The 21,138-nt window shown below is 48.2% G+C and overlaps 1 protein-coding gene across 1 annotated transcript; it reads left to right on the top strand.

Annotated features, from left to right (window-relative positions):
* The first annotated feature begins 12,002 nt into the window (after nucleotides 1-12,002).
* On the top strand, nucleotides 12,003-14,164 carry LOC114592687 (microtubule-associated protein 1 light chain 3 gamma-like). Its single transcript, XM_028720988.2, has 4 exons — nucleotides 12,003-12,119; nucleotides 12,499-12,554; nucleotides 13,149-13,255; nucleotides 13,435-14,164. Exons 1-4 carry the CDS (start codon nucleotides 12,068-12,070, stop codon nucleotides 13,604-13,606), a joined length of 387 nt encoding a protein of 128 aa, XP_028576821.1. The 5' UTR covers nucleotides 12,003-12,067; the 3' UTR covers nucleotides 13,607-14,164.
* The last annotated feature ends 6,974 nt before the right edge of the window (nucleotides 14,165-21,138 follow it).

Here is a 21,138-nt window from a genome sequence, read left to right as displayed (position 1 = left end):
CTCTGAGCCAGTCATCCTCTCTCAGACCAGCCTTCCTCAGCCTGGTGCCTGCCAGATGTTTTGGACCACAATTTCTACCTGCTGGAGTTGATGGGAATTGGACTCCTCCAAAATCTGGAGGGCACCAAGTTGGGGAAGCCTGTCTCCAACCAACTGTCTCCAACCAAGCTTATTGTAAGACTAAATCAGGGCAACCCGATTTAACAAAATATAGATAACAATTCTCTCCCTATCTGCAATCTCTCTATACCAACATTTACACCAATGTACCAAGGGACGCGGGTGGCGCTGTGGGTAAAAGCCTCAGCGCCTAGGGCTTGCCGATCGAAAGGTCGGCGGTTCGAATCCCCGCGGCGGGGTGCGCTCCCGCTGCTTGGTCCCAGCGCCTGCCAACCTAGCAGTTCGAAAGCACCCCCGGGTGCAAGTAGATAAATAGGGACCGCTTACTGGCGGGAAGGTAAACGGCATTCCGTGTGCTGCGCTGGCTTGCCAGATGCAGCTTGTCATGCTGGCCACGTGACCCGGAAGTGTCTGCGGACAGCGCTAGCCCCCGGCCTCTTGAGTGAGATGGGCGCACAACGCTAGAGTCTGTCAAGACTGGCCCGTACGGGCAGGGGTACCTTTACCTTTACCTTTTATGCTTCCCCTTTTGTCCCCCCAGAAAAAAAGCACTGAATATATCTATCTAGATCAGGCTTCCTCAGCCTTGGCCCTCCAGATGTTTTGAGACTACAATTCCCATCATCCCTGACCACTGGTCCTGCTAGCTAGGGATCGTGGGAGTTGTAGGCCAAAAACATCTGGAGGGCCGAGGTTGAGGAAGCCTGATCTAGATGCTCTGAAAGGAGATGAGGAATCTAGGTTGGGTCTGTGGTACACCCAGAAGAGAGTTGGCTCTTCCATCTTGGCAGTGTTGTTCTATGGAAAACTCCCCCCCCCCAGCTGTTATTTGCTGAACACATTGTTGCAGCAAATGGTATCTTTTGTACCTTTGGTATCAAGTAGCAGTGCGGGGAGGGGATTTAAGGTAGAAAATTAATGTAAAGGAAGTGTCAGCCCCCCCCCCACACACACTAGTCCCATCAGGGCTGGCCCAGCAGTGAGGCGAGGTGAGGCAGTTGCCTCAGGGTGGCAGATTCCAGATAACTGAGAGGGGTGACAGATCTGGCCTCTATGGAGTATGCCCTGCACTTGATGGCTGCTGCCACCCCCTCCTCCCCGTGCCTGCCAGCCCACCCACCAGCAGGTGGCAGCAGGTGGAGGGTGTGCAAGCAGAGGAGGAGGGTGCACAGCGGAGGAGGAGGAGGAGGAAGAGGCAGCAGGCAGGCAGCAAGCGCTCAGAGCAGGAGGAGGCAGAGGGGCAGCATTTTCCGTCAGGCCTCCAGCAGCAAAAAGTCCTGGGTCAGCTCTGGGTCACAATATGGATCAGCTGCTCCCTTGTGGCTTCTTCTAAAAATGCTGGAGGAGAAATCCCATAGTAAACATACCATCTTCTCAGTGCCTTAGTTGACTGGTTTTAAGGTTTGAAGAGCAAAAAAGAGGACAGCTGAAGGTGGGGAAAGAGGCAGGCAGGCAGGGGCGGGGGCAGCCGCTGAGCCCATGTGCCTCTTTGCCCAGCTTGGGCTGGCAGTGGCCACAGCGTGCAGAGCAGCCCAAGCGCCCGCCCCCCCCCCATGGACATTTCCTTTAAAATGAAAAAATCCACCTGGATATGTATGTTTGCCCCCAAAAGAGGACACCTCCAGAAACCCTACAGGTTTTGAAAGTTGAAGGGTATTCCAGGGTTGCTTTTACACAACTTCTTTGTTCGTGCCCTCAGATCCTCTGTTAAATTCTTTTAAAAAATCACATACAGAAAGTCACTTGGAGTTGCCTCACTTTCCTCTCAGACATTGCTCTTTGGTACTTTCCCATAGACCCAAGAGATTCGTTTACCAAAAGTATATAGCATACAGCAGCATTTAGGCACATAACTTGGTGCAGAAGATTGAAATCCAGAGGCAATTTGGAACAGAAATAATGAAAATAGGTTTATTCCCGGGAAATCAGTTTGCTTAGATTTCAATACAGAAAAGAAAAGGATATTTCGAAATCTAGTGTGTGGTTTGTTTGTTTTTTTGTTTAAAAAACACTTTTCTTTATCCTATGTTGGTAGAGTAAAAGAAAAGGCAAATGTCTGTGTTCATTACTCAGTGGCTAAGAGTTTGTTTTCAGAGGACCAGTGATGGCTGCTCCGTTAGGAGTGCTCATTTAATCTATTTTGTATTTTTCCTTTTGAGCACTTCTGTTTCACTAGCATCAAATCTAAGATATAAAAATAATTGTTATTCTCTCAGGGTTGTGGGTTCAAGCCCCACGCTGTGCAAAACAGATCCTGCATTGCAGTGGGTTGGACTAGGTCAGTGTTTCCCAACCTTTTTTGGGCAAAGGCACACTTGTTTGATGAAAAAAATATCGAGGCACACCACCATTACAGCCCCGTGACGTCAGCGCGCAGCGTCACGCCGGGAGGGACGCACGAGCTCCTTCTCCTGCTCGTTCAGGGCCGGGTCGCCGCCGTGAGGGAAGGGCGCCGGGGCGCTGCTGCTGCTGCTGCGGCCGCCGCTCCCGGCAGGCATGGGCCCAGCTGAGGCGGCGGCGGCTGTTGTGGTGGTGGCGGCGATAGCGGGCGGAGGAGGGGGCGGCGGCAGGGCCGAGGTGGCCGGCGGCGGCGGGGGAGGCGGCGGCGGGTGGAGCAGGAGGGCGGCCGAGGCCGGTGAGGGAGTAGGGTTGCCCGGGGCTTGAGGAGCCGTCGCCGGGAGTTGCTGCTGCTGTTGTTGCTGCTACTGCCCGGACATGCCGGCCTCCTCCTCGTCCGCTGTCTCGCGCTCCTCCCTTTTGCGCGCGCTGCCCCGCCGCCGCCCCATTGGCCGGGTCCTGTCAGCTGATCCTGTGTTATTTCCTGTGTGTGTGTGTGAGGGGAGAATGGAGAGAATCCTCGCCGCCGCCGCCCCGCCTCTCGCCGCCCGACTCGCCCGCCTCCCTCCCACGGCACACCAGGCAAGGTCTCGCGGCACACTACTGTGCCACGGAACACCGGTTGGGAAACACTGGACTAGGTGACGCTTGTGGGCCCCTTCCAAATCCACAGTTCTATGCTTGCCCCTTTGGTCATTGCTCCAGGCAGATGTAGATTCTCCTTCATCCACAGGGCCCAAACCAAGGGCACGGGGCACGGAGCTCCCTCAACTACAGAACATTTTAATGGGCTTGATCTACTAGTTGCTGGAAGGAATTCCTTGCCCTGTGCTTTCCAAGGGGTCAAACAGAGTAAATTATACTGGAGGGTGAGTCATGGTCTATGGATTCTGGGATAGTTTAGATGCAGAAGACAAGGAAAGAGGCAGTCAAGTGCTCCCAGCAAGAATGGATGAAATAAAATGACTGAGCTGTATGCCAAAATGAAAGCAGAGGTACGATTCCTATATGAGCTGTTATGTCTGTTAGAGATGATACCCCTTTCTGGCAAAATAAAATAAAATAAAAATATTATGGGTACATCCAGACTCTCACTGTTTTCAGGTGGGATTCAGCTACATGCTGGCAAATTCAGGTCACACAATTACAGTCGATTGGGAGGTCTTGTGCAACAAACCTCCGTCCCCTAAAGGCCAGGCTTTTTGTGGTGAGGAGAGTGATGGGAAATTTCACTGGAAAGTGCGAAGAAACACTTGCCTTGACACATCATCATCTAACTTCTCCACAAACAAGTAAGAATAAATGCCTTGTCGCTTTTGCCCTGCAAACCAATCAGCATGAATGCTCAATAAACAGGCTGCCTGGAAGACCCTTTGTCATCATTCCAATAAGAGCCTTATTATAGCAATGCCAATTTTATCCAATTAATACAATTATTAAAACCAATTATTAATATACTAAATTATACAGTTTAGCTAAAGTGGCTTCCTCATGTGCTAGATTTGATGGCTCCCTCTTTTTTATTTTTATTTTTAATTTTCTGCATTCCAAAATCTTAATAATCTGTCTTAAGCAACCACATGGCAGTCAGAAATTCAGCAAGTATTGTTTCTCCCCACAACATGGTGGTGCAGGAATTAAGGAAGCTTTGCCTGTTGAATTTCTGCCTTGCACATAACTATTGGCTTGATTGGCTAGCCATTCCTCCAACCCTCAGTTAGGGCTGGCCCTGCCATGCAGCCGAGTGAAGTTACTTGCTTCAGATGGCACCATGAAGGGGACATATGGTGGCAGTAATTGGTGTCCAAATAGTGCAGCAAGATTGGAAAATGTTGGTCCTACGGGGGAGGAGTACCATTTGGGCTCTGCTTCAGGCAGTAAAATGGCTGCGGCAGGCACTGCCTGAGGCTGAGGCTGCATCTGTAATGTTCACAGGGAAGGATACGTCAATGCTCAGATCTCCCTTGCCCACTTGAAGCTATTGCATTTCACTGATTCATAACTGTAAGACAAATCAAGCATAGGAGAGATGGGGGGAAATAACTCAAAATATTCAAAGTTGGCTCTCTGCCACCGAATAGCTAGGCATATCCCTTCCTTCATGCATCAAGGCTGTGCTGTTCTCTGACCAGAGGACTGGAAGGAGCAAAGTCCACAAATCCATCAGCTGTGGTTTATAGGCAGGCAAGTGAGTCAATAACAAGTTGTGAAAGCAAATCTATTAGTAAATGTGCATGGAGAATTGGCATCTTAAGCTTCTAGAAGAAGAGGTTGAAGCAGAAAGAGGAAATGGATTTTCCCCCGTCCTCACAAGCCTGCTGTGATGTAAGACAGGAGGAACACTTTGTGGCAAGGGGGCAAGCCTGAGAGGGTTTAAGGATGCCTGCAGAGTGTCGCTATTTTGTGGAAGGGATTCGGGTGCAGGCTGGAACTTTAGCTTTGTGCAGTCAAAGTGGTATTGAAGAGCTCTGCTGCCCTAGGATGACAAAGCCACTTTTTAAAAAAGACTGGCCTTTCTGTGATTTGGAAAGTGATGAGGAATTGCATTGACTAGGGTGCATGAATAATTAATGACACCCTACAATCAAATTGGGATGAATTCTCATTGTCCTATAACTGCCCCTAAACAAGTCAGAACGAATGCTTAATAAAGGCAGGACATGGTCAAACCACTGCAAAAGCTTTGTGCAAGCAAATCAGGGCGAATGCTGAATAAACAGGTCCTCTGGAGGAGCCCTACACTACAGGAAATAAGATCAGGGTGAAGAAGTGTCAAGGAGGAAGACACCCTCCATTACAAGGCAAAAGGACTTCCAAACTTCATGGAGTGAATTGCTTCCCTTGGGTTTTATTAAGAATAAGTTGGATCAACATTCTCCCCAGGATGCTGTTAGGCATAATTGACAGTTGAAGCTAATACCAAGCCAAAGGCTCCAAGACTTTTATTTATTTCACTGGCAACATTTTCATCCCATCATTTCTAAAAATAGCTCAGGGTTCTGTTTTTAAGCCTTATATGCCATACATTACCTTGTGCTACTTCAGGCGGCACCAAGAGGAAAGGCTAGATGCAGACTGGAAAGTGGGGTAGTGGTGAGATCGGGATAGAGAACTGTGGGACTTGTCTATTAACTCTAGTAACAATTTGATTTATTTCAACGGGAGGAATTTGACGTCACAATCTTCTGATCATTCTCCCAACACCAACCCCCTGAACTAGTTTGGGGGGACACAGGCCAATGAGAAAGCCCCATTGCATGAACAGAAGTCCTTGTGCAGGGCTTCTGCTAGTGGGACTGGTTAGTTGAATCCAGCCCAGTGCATTTACACTGAGTATGACTAACATTGCATACCACCCTTTGTGTCTCTCAGGAGCCTACAATCCAACCAAGTGTCCTGCAAAGGCACTGGTTCTCTCAACAAACCCAGCTACCATGTCCCAGAATGGAAACATAGGTTCTGAAAAGGGTTTTCCCAATAGCCCAATTCACACATTATTCATATGTAGGACTTAGCCATGTTGACAACAGAGCAGGGTCACCCTTTTCACCCCACCCTGATGTCATGACTCCATCCTGAAACAACCACATCTTGTGCACAGAGGTCTACAGAGAAATTCCAGCACTCAAGCACCTCCTTCAATGTAGGAACTTCATACATTTGGAACAGCTGGGAAACTGGGTGCCCCTACACCAGGGGTAGGGAACCTCTGCCCCACCCCAGATGTTGCAAGACTCCAGCTCCCATCATTCCTGGCCAACCTGATCAGAGATTATGGGAGTTGTAGACCAACAACCCCCAGAGTGTTGCACAAGTGGGTGTTTGAGCAGAATCTCTCTGCAATCGGCCACAAGCAAGACATTGTTGCAGGAAGGAGCAACAACATCCAAGGCAATAGGACTAAATGCCGGAGTGCCACACCTCCTCACACAGTGCCCCCATGGATTCCACTGGCAAAGAAATGGCACTGGCACTAATTTTGGGCGAGATCTTGCTGATTTTGTGTGAGGTTTAAGCAAAGTCATCCAAGATCTTGCAGAGCACTTGAGGTCTCACCTGAAATCAGCATCAACGCTGGCAGAGTAGGCAGCAGGGTGGGTGATGCAGGTGGCAGGGCAGGGCAGGGCAGGGCAGCACTTCCCATTTCACTTCAAGCAGCAAAACAGCACACATACACACACACACAAATGGAAAGGCTGGCCCTGCTCTGCTGTCCACGTAGCCACGCTGCACATGAATGCAAGTAGCACATAAATGGGGCTAATGACACAAGTTCAAGTCTCTGGAGAATCTCAGGTTGCTCCAGCCAGCCAGTTTTACCCAGCCTTGAATTGAAGTTGGGTAGAAAATCCTCAGATCAATAATGCTCAGGAAAGGGAGGAAGTTTGTTAGCATAATGGGCCCTCATTTGTTTTCCAAAAGGCCACTTGTCTTGTGAACTTGCAGCGGGTGAATTATACCTGTGGCATTTGAATGAAGAGGTTTCTGAGGAGGTTTATGGAGCCTGCTTTGACATCAGCTCCTCATTAAATCACAAGACCGAAAGGAACAGAATTCAAATGTCAGGATAACAGTGGTTTACAGTTAGCCTTGGAGACGGGTCCTGGCTCAGGTTGCCACCTTTGATCTAGTATTTCCTGTGACATCAGCCGGGGGAGAAAACTCTGGATGAAAAGTGCTTTGGTCTAGGGAGGAGCCTCAGACAGTTCCCTCATTCACTCCAGAAGGTCCCAGTTAAAGGGATCAGACAACCATTACAGGGAAGGCCTCTATCTGGGACCCTAGAGAGCTCCTGCCCATCGGAGTAGGCAATGCAGAGCTAGATGGGGAAATAGTATAATCTGGAACAAGGCTTGCTCCTGTTTGGGTCTCTGGTTCAGCCTCCCCCAATCTGGTTCCCTTTGGATGTTTTAGACTACAACTCCCATCATTCCTGACCATTGGCCATGCTGACTGGGGCTGAAAGGAGCTGGAGTTCGGCGATGTCTGGACGATATGCATAAAGTTGGGAAAGGTTGCTTTGCTTCAAGGCGCCAGGTACCTTATTAACCCATGTTGTATTTTCCAGATTTTTGTTAGACTCTGGTTCCCATCAGTCTCAGCCAGCAGGATCAATGGTTGAGGATGATGAAAGTCAGGAGAGCACTGCATTCACAGCTCCTGTCTTGTAGCTAGCCCCACTCACAGCATTACCATTCAGGGCGGGGGGAGAATGACAGATGAGCCACTTTAAGTCTATAGTGTAGACACGTGTAAAGGCTCTTGGGAAGTCCAGACTCAATTTCCCCTATAATTTGGGTGGGAGTTTCTTTCTAGAAAATCTCCCGCTTTGCATAAGCTTGTGCTCAGATTTCCCTGCATCAGGGGAGATGTCCCTGCCTGGCATCACATTGGCACAGCAATATCCACAGAAGATGTTCCATTTAATTCAATTCATCACAGCAGCGGATACATAATCAGTGATTCATCATTCATGCGATATTTATGTGTTGCCCATTGGGATTTCATTTCTCATAACAAAATATGGGTAAACCTCTAAACTATGAAGAATTATGAAGAGGCGGCAACTTTAGGCAGTTTAATGATGAAAAAAGAGTGTGCCCTTCTTGCTTCCAGATTTGCAGCTTGATCTTATGCATGTCCACACAGAACTACATTCTATTGGTTTCAATGGGATTCAGTAGTCAGAAAAGGAAGGGCACTGGGAACTGCCTGGGTACTGGGTACTGATGCTAATCCTGGTGACCAGAGTTCAAATCCTCACTCAGCCACACAGTGTCCTAGATGACCTTGAGCCACTCACTATCTTTCAGCCTACCCTATACCTTTTGTGAGGATAGAATTAAGGATGCTCAGAGCATGATAAAAATGCAATAAACTAAAAATAGCCCCTTGTTTAAATGGAGAGAGACTGTCATTCCAACTTCTGTATTTTTTCTGCAAGGCTGGTGAATCTCTGTCATTAGCTGAGGCTCTCTCCCTCCCATCCCGGTTTGGTACCCAGTCAGTCCAGATGCAAACATCTACTTTACAAATAGAAAGATAAAACTTACTAGCCATGTTGTGCTTCCCTTGTGAATTGATATCTATAAAAGACTAGCAGTCTCACACCTGGCATCACTCAGGAATTCTAAGAAACCAAATAAAATCAGTGCAGTTTTGAAAGATTCAGTCTGCCATCCTAATTCAAAATGACATCACTCTGTATCTAGATATAGACTAAAAAAATCTGCTCCTTCATCCCAGGAAACATCATGCAAAATTGAGTTACAATATCTTAAGAGGTGCCTAGAGTTATAAAAAACAGACAGACCAACATCTTTCCAAAATATATCGTAGGAGTGGAAGAAGTAGATAAGTAAAAACTCTTTAAAATAGCCTTTTGACTCCGGCCCAGTGCCTAGTTTTAAAGAGTTTTCATGGATTTGCAAGACAAACATACAGGTACACTCGCTTTGGAGAACAAGCTGTTTCACAGGAGAAGAGCAACACACCTCCTTATCTTCTCTTCCTCTCAGAGCAACTCTGAATCTTTTATTTCCCAATCCTTTTTTTTTTTTTTTTTGTTATCCAATCTGTTAATGAGCTTGTGCTGTTGCTGTGGCAACCACCCTCACTCTTGCTATCATCTCCTCCTTCCACCTTCCACCCAATTTTCTTTGCATTGATTCAAGGGCCTATGAAATGCTGTAGAATACAGAACCCTCATCCACATCTGGGGACCCTTGCGTGTTTCCCCCGCAATCTTCTACCACCCTTGTCTCTGCCTCTTAATAACTCTCAGAAATCCTCAAAAGAGGCTCAGAAATTAATAGTGAAGGGAGAACAATAGATATCTGGCTCAACTGCAAGTTTTGCTGTACTCAGATTGCAGGGAGACCAAGATTACTCCCCCTAAACACACCTGCTCTTTTTAGAAGGCTAGGAGGAGGTCTTCATTTTGGCTAAAATTGGGAGACGCACCATTAGCTACAGGTGGGGAACCTCAGGTCTGGAGGCAGCATACAGCCCTCTTAACTTCTCACTATGACCCTCTAGGTTCTCCCCAAGTCACACCTTTTTGTACCCCACTTGAGCATTTTTACCTAACTGAAATGTCTCCTAGAGCTTTGGTCATGCTTCTTCCTTGTCTGGATGGAGGATGAATGAATCCATTTATTTCGGTCACTGACCAGAGTGGGATGGCGGACAGAAAAGGGTATGTGAACATGTGTAGGAACCAGTCTACTGTACAGCAGTAAAATCCACCTCAACCCACTTTTGCCTCTGGTCCCACCCACCACTGCCATGTGGCCCCTGGAAGGTTGCACAGAAAGAAATGTGTCCCTCAGGCTAAAAAGGTGCCCCACTCCATGAGGTTGTGGATTTCATGAGGTCCTTCCTTTCCCCTCATAATTCAAGCACTGCTGTTTGTTAGGAACTTGAGAAGACTAACTATTAGGCATTTGGGGGTGTTTGGACAGAGCATGGGCAGGCAGGAGGAAAACCAATGCAGCTGTGGGTTGGGTGCAATCCTGTACCATGAGCAGTACATTGCACTGATGCAGCCTACTCCAATCTAGTACCCATCATTTGTTTCAGAGTACAACTCCTATAATTCTTAACCATTGGCCATGCTGGTTGGGGCTGATGGGAGTTGTCCAAATCATCTGGTGAACACCATCTTGGGGAAGGTTACATTGATAAAACATGAGTGATCACCAACATCTAACCCATTTGCCCAGTGGAAAGCCCCATTTCATGGCCAGTCAGGTTGGAATAGGAGCAGAAAGTCTCACCTGATCTCTGTTAGCCTTGGCTACAGTGGAAGACAGATACTTTGCACTGGTTGTAGGATTGAACCGCAGGGCTTTGGGGTCTTGCAAGGGTCTACCTTGTCTCCTATACTATTTAACATCTATATTAAACTATTGGGAGCTGTCATTCAGGGGCTTGGAGCGCAGTGTCATCAGAATGCCGATGATACGCAGCTGTTTCTCTCCCTTCCATTTGAATCAGGGGAGGCTGTGAAAGGGTTGGACTGGCGCCTAGAAGCAATGCTGGGCTGAATGGGTTCCAATTAACTGAGGCTGAATCCTAATGAGATGGAGGTGCCATGGGTGGGAGGTTCCTTTCTCCAGGAACTAGGTGGAGGGCTGCACTGAAGGAACAAGTTTGCAACCTGGAGCTATTATATCTTTAAAGCCCATTCAAGGCACATTGGCCCAGATTGACAATTCTGTAACAGCCAAATATAACCAGTTTTCACCACAGATTAGTTTCCAGAGTGTGATGGCAAATTAAAGGAGTAAGACCCACTGAATTCAACAGCATTTACTTCCAAGTAAGTATGCACAGGATCAGGCCACAAGAGTCTTTAAAATGTGCACAACCTGTGCTAGGGTAGTCAGATGGAAAACAGGAGAGGAGGCACTCCTGCTCCTTTAACAGTGGTGCAGAAGAGAAAATTTCAGCAGGTGCATCTGGTCATGTAAGCTACACTGGTAGAAATTCCCTCTTTCACAAAAGTGTTAAAGGTGCAGGGGCCTCTGCCCCCCTCAAAAGTTCAGCCACAACCTTGCTGCCCAACCCTGTGCAAGTTTATTGGGACACATACCTCCTTGTTGCAACTGCAAGGCTCTCCTTGTGTTTTCTTGGGTGTCTATATATATATATATATGATGCATTGACTGTGGATAAGGCTTTCGTTGGGTACCAGCCGCAATGGCTATGTTCCACCTCCACTGTTGGAGGCAGTATGGGCCTGAGGACCAGTTGCTGGGAATCACAAGTGGGGAGAGTGAATTTGCACCCAGGTCCTGCTCATGGGCTTCCCACAGGGATCTGCTTGGCCTCTGTGAGAATATGGTGCACTCCTGTGGTACAATGGGCCAATGTGTCTGGCTGTTAACCAGGAGGTTGGTGATTCAAGCCCACCCAAGGACAGCTGTGGGCAAGATAGCTGCATTACATGGGGTTGGCCTAGATGACCCTTAGGGTCCCTCCCAACTCTACAATTCTATGAATGAAAATCACACAGGTTGCACTTACTCTTCAACCGTTGCAACCTGCAACTCAAACGCATTCTGCCACCTTCTGGGGCACTAGGTGGGAGCAATGAGCCTCTGGGTTTCATGTACATTAATTTATTTGCATGCATATGGGCATGGGAAGCCCCACCCACCAAAATGTAAACTCTGCAGATTCTCCAAAGAGGGAAGAGCTGAAATTTAAAGAAACGTAGCAGACGTATAAGTAATGCATCCTAGTGTTGTGGGGTGGAGAAGCATCTCCAGCATCTTGCCAAAAGGCAAGGCAGAGACAGTGTTTTTACCAGAAAACAGGGCTGTCTCCATCCTAGAGGAGGAACTGGCAGGGTTATTGCTCAAGTGTGCACCAATACTCCTTGCACTACTCTAGGCTTCCCCTCTCTTCTGTTTTACTCATCTTTCTTTCCACCACCAGGTGACAATCATTAGGTCTGAGGGCAGGCTCCAGCCCCACCTAGGCTGCTCAGCCTTCTCTTAAATGAAGGCAAGCCAAGGTGATTTCTGTTGAGTTAGTGCTGTAGAGTGGAAGTGGAAAGGGCCGGTGAGGGGGAGAAAGGGGTCTTTTGTGTTTTTAAAGAAAGATGTTGAGGTTCCAGAGTGACGACCGTCCATTCAAGCAGAGGAAAAGTTTAGGTAAAAAACTGAGGGATGAACTTGAATGATGAGGTGGGAGATATGATTCTGGGTTATAAATTGGAATGTCTACTAATTTTCCACTTGCATCTTTCTGACTATTTCCTTTTAAGCTAAATATAACAGCCTTCTAGCGTTTTCCCAGCATATCTCATTGTCTCTGGATTCTATGGTCTTCCCTGTGAATGACACCTGCTTGTCTGTCTTTCCACTTTCTTTCCACTGGTTGACTTTTAAACTACCCTATTTCTAATCGGCTTCTCATTCAAGAAGCTCAAAGTGGCATTTAAGTGTTAAATGTGATAGTCTTCCTCTTAGTAGAGCTGAAACTTCCAAAACTTTTTCTGATGACTTTTATCTGTCATAATCTCATTTTTAGCCTCTCGGATGCAGGAAACAACTGATATCAGGACGAAGTATCCAAGCAAGATTCCGGTAAACCTCCTCTCTTTCTACCTAGATTCTAGGGGGAATTCCCTCACAGAGCTATCATTCCCACAGCAGTTTGGTAATAAATCCCTCTTCACAGAGAACTCTAGGACCTGTAGCTCTGGGGGCAATAGGAGCCTCAATACCCTTAATGACAGCTCTCAATACCCTTAATGACAGCTCCCATAATTCTTTGAGGAAAGCCATGGGTCTCTTAAGTGGTATCACGGTGTTTTAAGTGTGTGGTACAAATGTGGCCTTGTCTGAACTGAGTATGGAATTCATGGGCTGCTTACTCTTTCCTGATCACATGAAGCTGTTGAGAATGCATAATCTGGACTGAGGCTTTGCTAACTCCTCAAAAGCCATTCTAAGACTCTAAGAGCAAAAGAGACTCTGAGAGATGCGAGCTTGGGGCTCCCACAGTTATTGCAAGTTTCCATTTATTGAACATGGTACCCTCAATGCTACTCTGAGGAACTTGGAGGAACTTATATATGGTTCCCAAAGAGGCTCCCATTCTTAAGAGCTCACCTGCTTATCTAGCAATGGAGCTTCCATCATGTGCCTTGACATTGTCCAATGCTTTCCTCACAACAGGTGGTGCTTGAGCGTTACCAGAAGGAGAAGACACTCCCTCAGTTGAGCCGGGTCAAATTCCTGGTTTCAGGGGATCTATCTATGTCTCAGTTTGTCTACAGTCTGAGGTAGGGAGGAGTTTTCACATACTGTGGTAATGTGGGGGAGAGAGATGGGAAAGACAATTAATTCCATTTGCACTTAAAGGTACCCCTGCTTACCCACCTTGCCCCTTTTGAAACAATACATAGCCAAAATGCAGCCTTCCACTGGCCTTTGGACTGATCCTCTCCCTTCCCCTCCCCAGGGCCCGCCTGTCCCTGACAGCCACTCAAGCCTTCTACCTGCTGGTGGACAACAAGAGCCTGCCCTGCCTGAGCCTGACTGTTGCGGAGGTCTACGAAGCCAACAAAGATGACGACGGCTTCCTCTACATTACCTACGCATCTCAAGATACGTTTGGTGATATTGGCCCATGAGCCCATTCCAAGGAAGGCCTCTGCAGTCTCCCCCTCCTCCCTTTCTCTCTGAGGCATAGTTATCACAACATGGATTTTTAAACTGCTTTTGTGTAAGAGTGGCATGGGAGAAGAGTATTCACCACCAGGCAGGCTCTGCTTTATTGTCATTGTCCCTGAAGCAACTGAACTACCTTCTATGTTGTATGTGCCTGAAAAGACGCCCAGATGACAGGGTGCATTTGAGGGTCATGTACTTTCTTAACCAACTCTGCAGGGCCACTACTTTAACCCACTGCCAGCTTATTCTTTTAAACTAATTTGTTCCCTTATCTCTTCAGACGGATATAGACAGAGATATAAAAAAGAGCATCACCACCATTGCACAGGAAACTTTTGTCTGGTTTTCTTTCTTATTTTAAACAAAGCTGATTGGCCTAATGGGAATCTGGAGGGTTCCACGAGTGGAAATTTTAACTGCACAGCTGTTTTTGTTACTTCATCTCTTTCTTCCCCTTTTTTAAAAAAAGCCTTCTGACAAGACTGCAATAAAGAAATAAATGGGCACAATTACACTCACCTGATCCGAGTATGGCTCTTTCTTCCCCACAGGAGAAGTGAGTGGTTATTAAAGACACTGAGTCTTTTCTCTCTCTTTCTCTTGTTTTCAAAAAAAAGGAGGTAAAGGTGTCTTGATTTTCGCTCTCCTTGCTAAGCAAGCAAGAAGAATCTGGGCACAAAAGGGGAGGGGCTGAAGCACAGAAAAGCTGACCTTCCTCAGAGCCCTTACTTTGGCATAGGGTGGAGAGGGCTTTTATGTCTGACAAAAATGGGGGGTGGGGCAGAGTATTTTGAAGGGCAGTTCCAATCAAATGCTTCTATGGATATGAACATATATCCTAGCATAAAAGAGAAGTGAAAGATTCCCTTAGAAGTATTCTTTCTGCATCTCTTTCCTCCCAAATTTTGATGATGGTGATGAGGGGTTCTTTCGTCCCTGGGTCCTGTGAGCAAGCCCTTGGAGAGGTCTATTTCATCTTTGTGGGGCTAAAACAAGACTGACAGAACCTGTGGCCCTCCAGGTGTCCTTGGACTCCAACTCCCATCAGCCCCAGTCAGAATGGCCAGTGGCCAGGGATAATGGGAACTGTACTCCAGGTACATTTGGAGGACCCACAGGTTGCCCATCTCTGTTCTATAGCAGCATGAGCAGCGATGGGCAAAATGATTCCATCACAGTTTGTCATTTGCTCAGTGAGGTACAAATCTAGCATTTATAAATTCATTTGGAAATTTTGTTACTCAGGTAGCTCCATCAGTAGAGTAAAGGTAAAGGGACCCCTGACCATTAAGTCCAGTCGTGGCCGACTCTGGGGTTGTGGTGCTCATCTTGCTTTATTGGCCAGGGGAGCCGGCGTACAGCTTCTGGGTCATGTGGCCAGCATGACTAAGCCACTTCTGGCGAACCAGAGCAGCGCACGGAATCAGTAGAGTAGGAGACTCTTAATCTCAAGGTCGTGGGTTTGAGCCCCACATTGGCAAAAGATTCCTGCATTGCAAGGAGTTGGACTAGATGGCTCTTGTGGCCCCTTTCAACTCTACAGTTTTTTATTCTGTGATTCTTCAAGGGGCCGTTTTGAACAAATGAGCCCCAGTATTCCATGCGAGAACTTCCATTAGCACAATGGGGCTTTCCCTGCTTTCTTCTCCCTGCCCTCCTACCCCAATTGGCTCTGGGGAAGAGTCAGGAGAGGGAGAGAAAAGGGGGATTAGTCCATCTGTCAAGCTGAAGTGCTTGCACTGATAGAATGGTTCCCAAGATTTTGAACTAGGTTTCAGTTTAAGTCTATAGGAATATAATATAGTCCAAGCGCTCATTATGCAAGGCAGCCATCTCCTCCTCGCCCAGAGCTCAGTGCCATTTCCAGGGACATTTCTAGTCCTGGTCAGAAAGTGTGTGGCCTTTCCTACCCCTGACAGATGCCTTTACCTCTAAGGAAGTTGAGGGGGGGTTATTTTAAATCCCTCACACCTCTGCATATTGCTGTAACTTTACTAAACTTTATTAAAAACAAGGGCAGAACATCAAATTAATTCATAAACAACCTCAGTTTGATTGTGAAAATGTGACTGTTTGTTGGAATGAAATCAGGATGTGATATATTCGATAATTATGAATCTGCTGGATTTCACTAACCAATTGACCAATTGTAAGTTGCAGCAGCATCACTCGTTTTGAATGAGGGCAGTAAACGATGCCTTTATTCTGTTAATGCAAGCATTTAAGCTTGTGCAATGAAATTCACACACCCCCACGCATCCCATGGCCTCCCTAAATCTGGTCCAGAGGTTGAGGGAAGCCTAAGAACATATTTGGAGGAAGGGGGAGGAGACAAAGGAATGTTCCATTGTGCAAAAGTAAATCCTTTCACTAACGGAACAAGAGAGTTAGTGCTACTTGGGACGCAAGCCTCCATTTTGTAAAGTAGCCCCTTGGAAGAGAAGTTAAATGTGGGTGATATCTGCTGTAGTCTCCTAATGAACTCTGATTAGTAATTAATTTCACACACACACACACACACACACACACACACACACACACACACCATAGCTGGCTTTTAAAGGGAATCAGAAAACTGCATGGAGGGTATCTATCTATCTATGGTTTTTGGCAATGGTGGATTAAAAAGAGCCTCTGTGTTCAGAGATAGTGTACCACTGAATGCAGAGGCTCCATCTTCCAAAGAATATTGAGGGAGCCTGATGCAACATCCAGACGTTGCTCTGCACCCAGCTTTGCATTCAGCCTGAACAAGGAGGGGCCTCAAAAAAGAGATGGAGGGGCCCAAAGAGCCTTGGCCAATGGCTGAATGCCAGTTGAATGGGAATGGTCATGGGTGCTTTTCTACTCTGCTTGTGGACTTCCCAGAAGCATCTGATTGGCAGATCTGGGAAACAGGAGGCTGGACTTCAAAGGACCTGTGGTCGGATCCTGCAGAGTTCTTCCTACATTTAGAAGAGAGAGGCAGGCAGGCAGGCAGGCACAGCTAAACCTCAAGCCTGCATGGAAACCTGAGACAGGCTTTGATCTGAACATACAACTTTGATGGCCTCTTGGTGTTCTCTGCACATGCTCAGAGGAGCTCATTGTTAACTCTCTGTTCTGCCACTTAAAAAGAACCATGCCTCAAATTAAACTCTGTCTCAAATTGCTATGGGGAGAAGGCACAACTGAACTTGCATCCAAAAATCATCCATTCGTTGTTTTTTTAAAAAAAGAAGCTAAGTGTGATGCATTCATCATGAGGAGGTTGAGAACAATTTTCCCAGCTGACAGTGATGTGGTGGAACACCTCCTCCCTGTTTCACGCTTCTGTTGCACTCGAATGCCACAGCACGCTGAGTGGGGGTAAATATTTCATGTTCATTCGTAAACATTACTCTAAAATTAGCCTGAAGTGTGAAAACTAATAGGAAGAAAGGAGGCGGTTTTTGCTGGCATGCCTGGCTGAGAGACAAATTACAAAGGGTGTTAACATTTTTTTAAGAACATAACACGGACTGATTAGATGAGACAAAGAGCCTATTCAGTCCAGGAGCAGGGCATCCGTGGCCCTCCAGAATTTGCTGGACTACAGCTTCCATCATCCCTGACCACTGGCTGCACTGTCTGGGCCTGATGGGGACTGAAGTCCAGCAGCCACAGGAATGGATCATGGCTCAGAAGTACAGCATCTGATCTGCATGCAGAAGGTCCCAGGTGTGATCCCTACATCTTCAAAGCTGCCTCTGGCAGCTAAGAAAGGCCTGGAGGGAACAGTCCCCCCTTCCTGTTTTCCCCCCAACACTTTGTAATTGGAGATATACAGCCTCTGAACATGGAAGCTCTATTTAGCTATTATGGCTAACAGTGATCAATAGACTTGTCCTTCATGTTAATGTACCTAATTCTTTTCAAAAGGTATGTAAGCTGGGAGCTATCATCATATCTTCTAGTGCTGACTTCCATCAGTGATGGTGGGGGTGGCAGGTGTATAGGGTGTTAAGGGAGGGGCAGTGCCTCTGGTGGGGGGCACGTTGTGCTCCTTCTGCAGCAGTTTGTCCAGCTTTGGTCCCCACCCTACACTCAGCTCTCACATGTGGCTCCTAGAAGCTGACAGCATGGGACAGCAGCCACACCCCAGAATATGGCTTTGGGTAGCCAATGCGTCTCAAACCCTTTCCCTGAATGTGAAGACGGGCTCCATCAGGTTGAGCGGACAAGACCAAGAGTGGGCCCAACAGTCAAGAAGGCAGTTTCTGCACATGCTGTAGAGCGAAAGGAGGGGCAGATGGAGTTCATCAACCTGGGGAGGCAGCCCATCTAGGAGAAAGAAAACTCTGATAAAGGTTTTCGGAGTAAACACTGCATCCCCACTGCCTTGTGGGATATCTTTGGGAGAAGAAAAGGCTCAGGAGTAAACCCTACACAAATCTGGAGTCCCTAAGGCAGCTGGATGGCACCTCCTGCAACCCAGCTAGTGCCAAACATTTTGCTCTGCTTTCCTTTGGACCACATCAGGGAGGCTGGGAAGGGGGGTGGTATTGTGAACTGGGCATCCAAGGACCTCCAGACACACTTCCCAGGCTTGTGCCCCAGGGAGGTCACTTTGGTGCTGCACAGAGAGCGAAAAGAATGCTGGAGGCAGCAGCTGTGAGTTTCCAGTCTCTTCAGCTACAGCAGGTGTTGTGATTCTCTAGTAGTTTGACTTTCCCCCCCAGAGGCAAACTCCATTGCCTTTTGAAACAGATGGATGCCAACAATAGAAACTACAGTGGTGGTGACTTGTGGTGGTTTTTCTTTGGTTTCTGCATTAAATTTGTATGCCACCTTTCCACCAAACAGTGCTCACGACCGTTATCAATTATACAAATGCAAGAAAAACCCTCTTCCAACTTGTGATTCCCAGAAACTAGTATATAGAGACCTACCACCTCCAACAGTAGAGGTAGAGCAGAGCCACATTGCTAGCAGCCATTGTTAGTCTTATTCTGCTTGAATTTGTCTTTCAAAGCCATCCAAGTTGGTGGCCATCACTGTCTCCTGTTGGAACACATTCCATAGTTTAGCTGTGCCCTGTGTGGAGAAGTGCCTTCTCTTGTCTGCCCTGACACTTCCATCATCCAGCTTTATTGGACTGCCCTGAATTCTAGTGTTACGATGGGGGGGGGGGAGCGGGACACTCTCCCTCTTACAGGATGTGTCCCACCGAGCTGTTGGCTGTCCCCTGAGCCATGCTTGGCGGTCCATTTGCAGTTGGGGGAGCTCAGTCAACCTGGAAACTGGGGTCTACTCAAGTTCCCAGTAGGCTCTGCCAATGCATGGCTGGTCTGGGTTCAGCAGGATGCCTGTGAAGTTGCTCAGGCCTGCTGTAATGCCTTGAAACTGAAGAGCGAGCAAAAGACAATCTTCACAAGACTGAGCCCTGCCAAATCTCCATGCAGTGCACGTGCCTGGCTGGTAGACCGTGGGTGGATTGTGTTGAATTATAGATCTTGTAGGATTTACATCTTTAATTTCCCAAGGGTTCAGATCGTGGCCCACCCAGCAACCTCATTCATTGCCCTATCTTTTTTAGGGGGAGGGGGGTGTTCCATACGCCTTTTCCCTCACCGCCTACCCCACCCCACCCCCGTCCACCTGCATTGGTTCAGCTCTCCTGCCCAACAGCTTAGCTATCTATCATCCTGTCGGCAGTGTTTACCTCAGCAATTGCTGCCTTCTTTCCCAGGCAGATGTTGGGAGGCTTCCCATGCGGGTGTCTGCTTGGTCGGGGTTTTGATAAACATATATTTAACCTGTCAGCCTGCAGCTCATCCATTTCTATCTCAAGCTCTTCTCCTTTGGATTTAAAATGCCAGGACGAGGAAAGCTAGTTTTGCCTTTGTCTGCTTCGGAAGATGATATAGGGGCTGGTTAGGGCTGGTTCCAATAGGCCATTATCTGCTGGAAATTCCTCCCATCTTCTTATTACATGATGCATGGTTTGTTTTCAATTTATTTATTATTTCCTTTGATTTATATCCTGCTCCAACCCTAAGGCTCAAAGCAACTTAAAATTTACTTTCTCACACACCTATCAAAAAAAAGGAGGTGGGGGTAGAAATGGGATGAGAAGAAGTAGAATTTCCCCAAATAGTTCATGAGGGCCCAAGACAAACACTAAAGTGTCCTGTGGTGGTGATTTTGATACCTGCTGTTGAGGGGAGACCAAAGTGCCTCCTTTCATACTGTGATGGGAACCTTTGGAACCCCCCAGCCTGAATTCATGAGTCCTCAGCAGGGAATCAGGTCAGACTTGTGTTAATGGAAGGGGGAAATGGGAGGAGGGGACTGAAATAGAAGGAGAGGCTCAGCCCACAATCAGAGGGGCTGGGGAATGACGACCCTGCTTCCCCATAATAGGCAGTTTATGTTTGCAGGTTTATGTTTGCAGGTTGTGTAGCCAGCTAATTCTGGCCTGGGGCTGCTGTTGGGCCATCCCCTCCACACCCAGTCCAGGACCTGGGAGATGACCCTATCTTTCGTGGAATGGTGCGCAACCTCTTGTGCCTGAATGGGGCAGTTGGGAAGCAGCTCCAGGCTCATAACCTCTTGTGCAGGTGCTGGGTCGGGGCCTGTTTCTGGTAGTGGTAGCCTGCTGAGGGCATCCACATGGCCCATCGCCTTCTCTGGGCAGTAGATCAGTGCATACTGGTAGCCGGCAAGGAAAATTGACCACCTGAGGATGCGGGGAGACAGCACTTGGGAGATCTGCTTCTCAGGGGTAAACAGGCCGAGCAACAGCTTGTGGTCAGTCACCACGGTAAAGCAGTGTTTCCCAACCGGTGTTCCGCGGCACACTAGTGTGCCGCCAGACGTTGCCTGGTGTGCCGCGGGAAAAATTGGTGGGGGGGGGGGAATAAAGGGGGGAAAAATTATTCCCCCACCGCCAGGCGTGGGGCTGGGGTGGGGGAAGCCCGAGCTTCCCCCTCCCCCAGAACGGGACCCAGAACCATGCCGAAGCTGCGCGCAGCTTTGGCATCGCTCTGGGAGCTTGCGGGGCTGGGGGAGGAGGAAGCCCTCCGCCAGCCTCCAAACCATGTCGGGAGACAGCGGGATGGCGCGCTGCGCCTCTCCCGCTGTCCCCCGAGTTTGCAGGGCTGGCGATGGGGAGGAGCAGGCTTCTCCCCCCGCCAGCCTTCCAGCCAAGTCGGGGGGCAGCGGCAAGGGCGCGCTGCGCCTCTCCCGCTGTCCCCCGAGTTTGCGGGGCTGGCGACGGGGAGGAGCAGGCTTCTCCCCCCGCCAGCCTTCCAGCCAAGTCGGGGGGCAGCGGGAAGGGCGCGCTGGGTTTCTCCGCTGTCCCGGACGGCTTTCAAAAGCCTGCCTTCAAAAGCCATCCGGGACAGCGGAGAAACGCGCTGCCTTTCTCCGCCCTCCCGGGAAGGCAGGCAGGGGGGAGCAAAGACTTTCACCCCTGCCTGCCTTCCCGGGAGAGCGGAGAAACGCACTGCCTTTCTCCGCTCTCCCAGGA

The sequence above is a fragment of the Podarcis muralis genome, chromosome 2 (genome assembly GCF_964188315.1).
Source record: "Podarcis muralis chromosome 2, rPodMur119.hap1.1, whole genome shotgun sequence".
Classification (NCBI taxonomy): domain Eukaryota; kingdom Metazoa; phylum Chordata; class Lepidosauria; order Squamata; family Lacertidae; genus Podarcis; species Podarcis muralis.
This window is presented reverse-complemented; position numbering and strand designations above follow the sequence as displayed.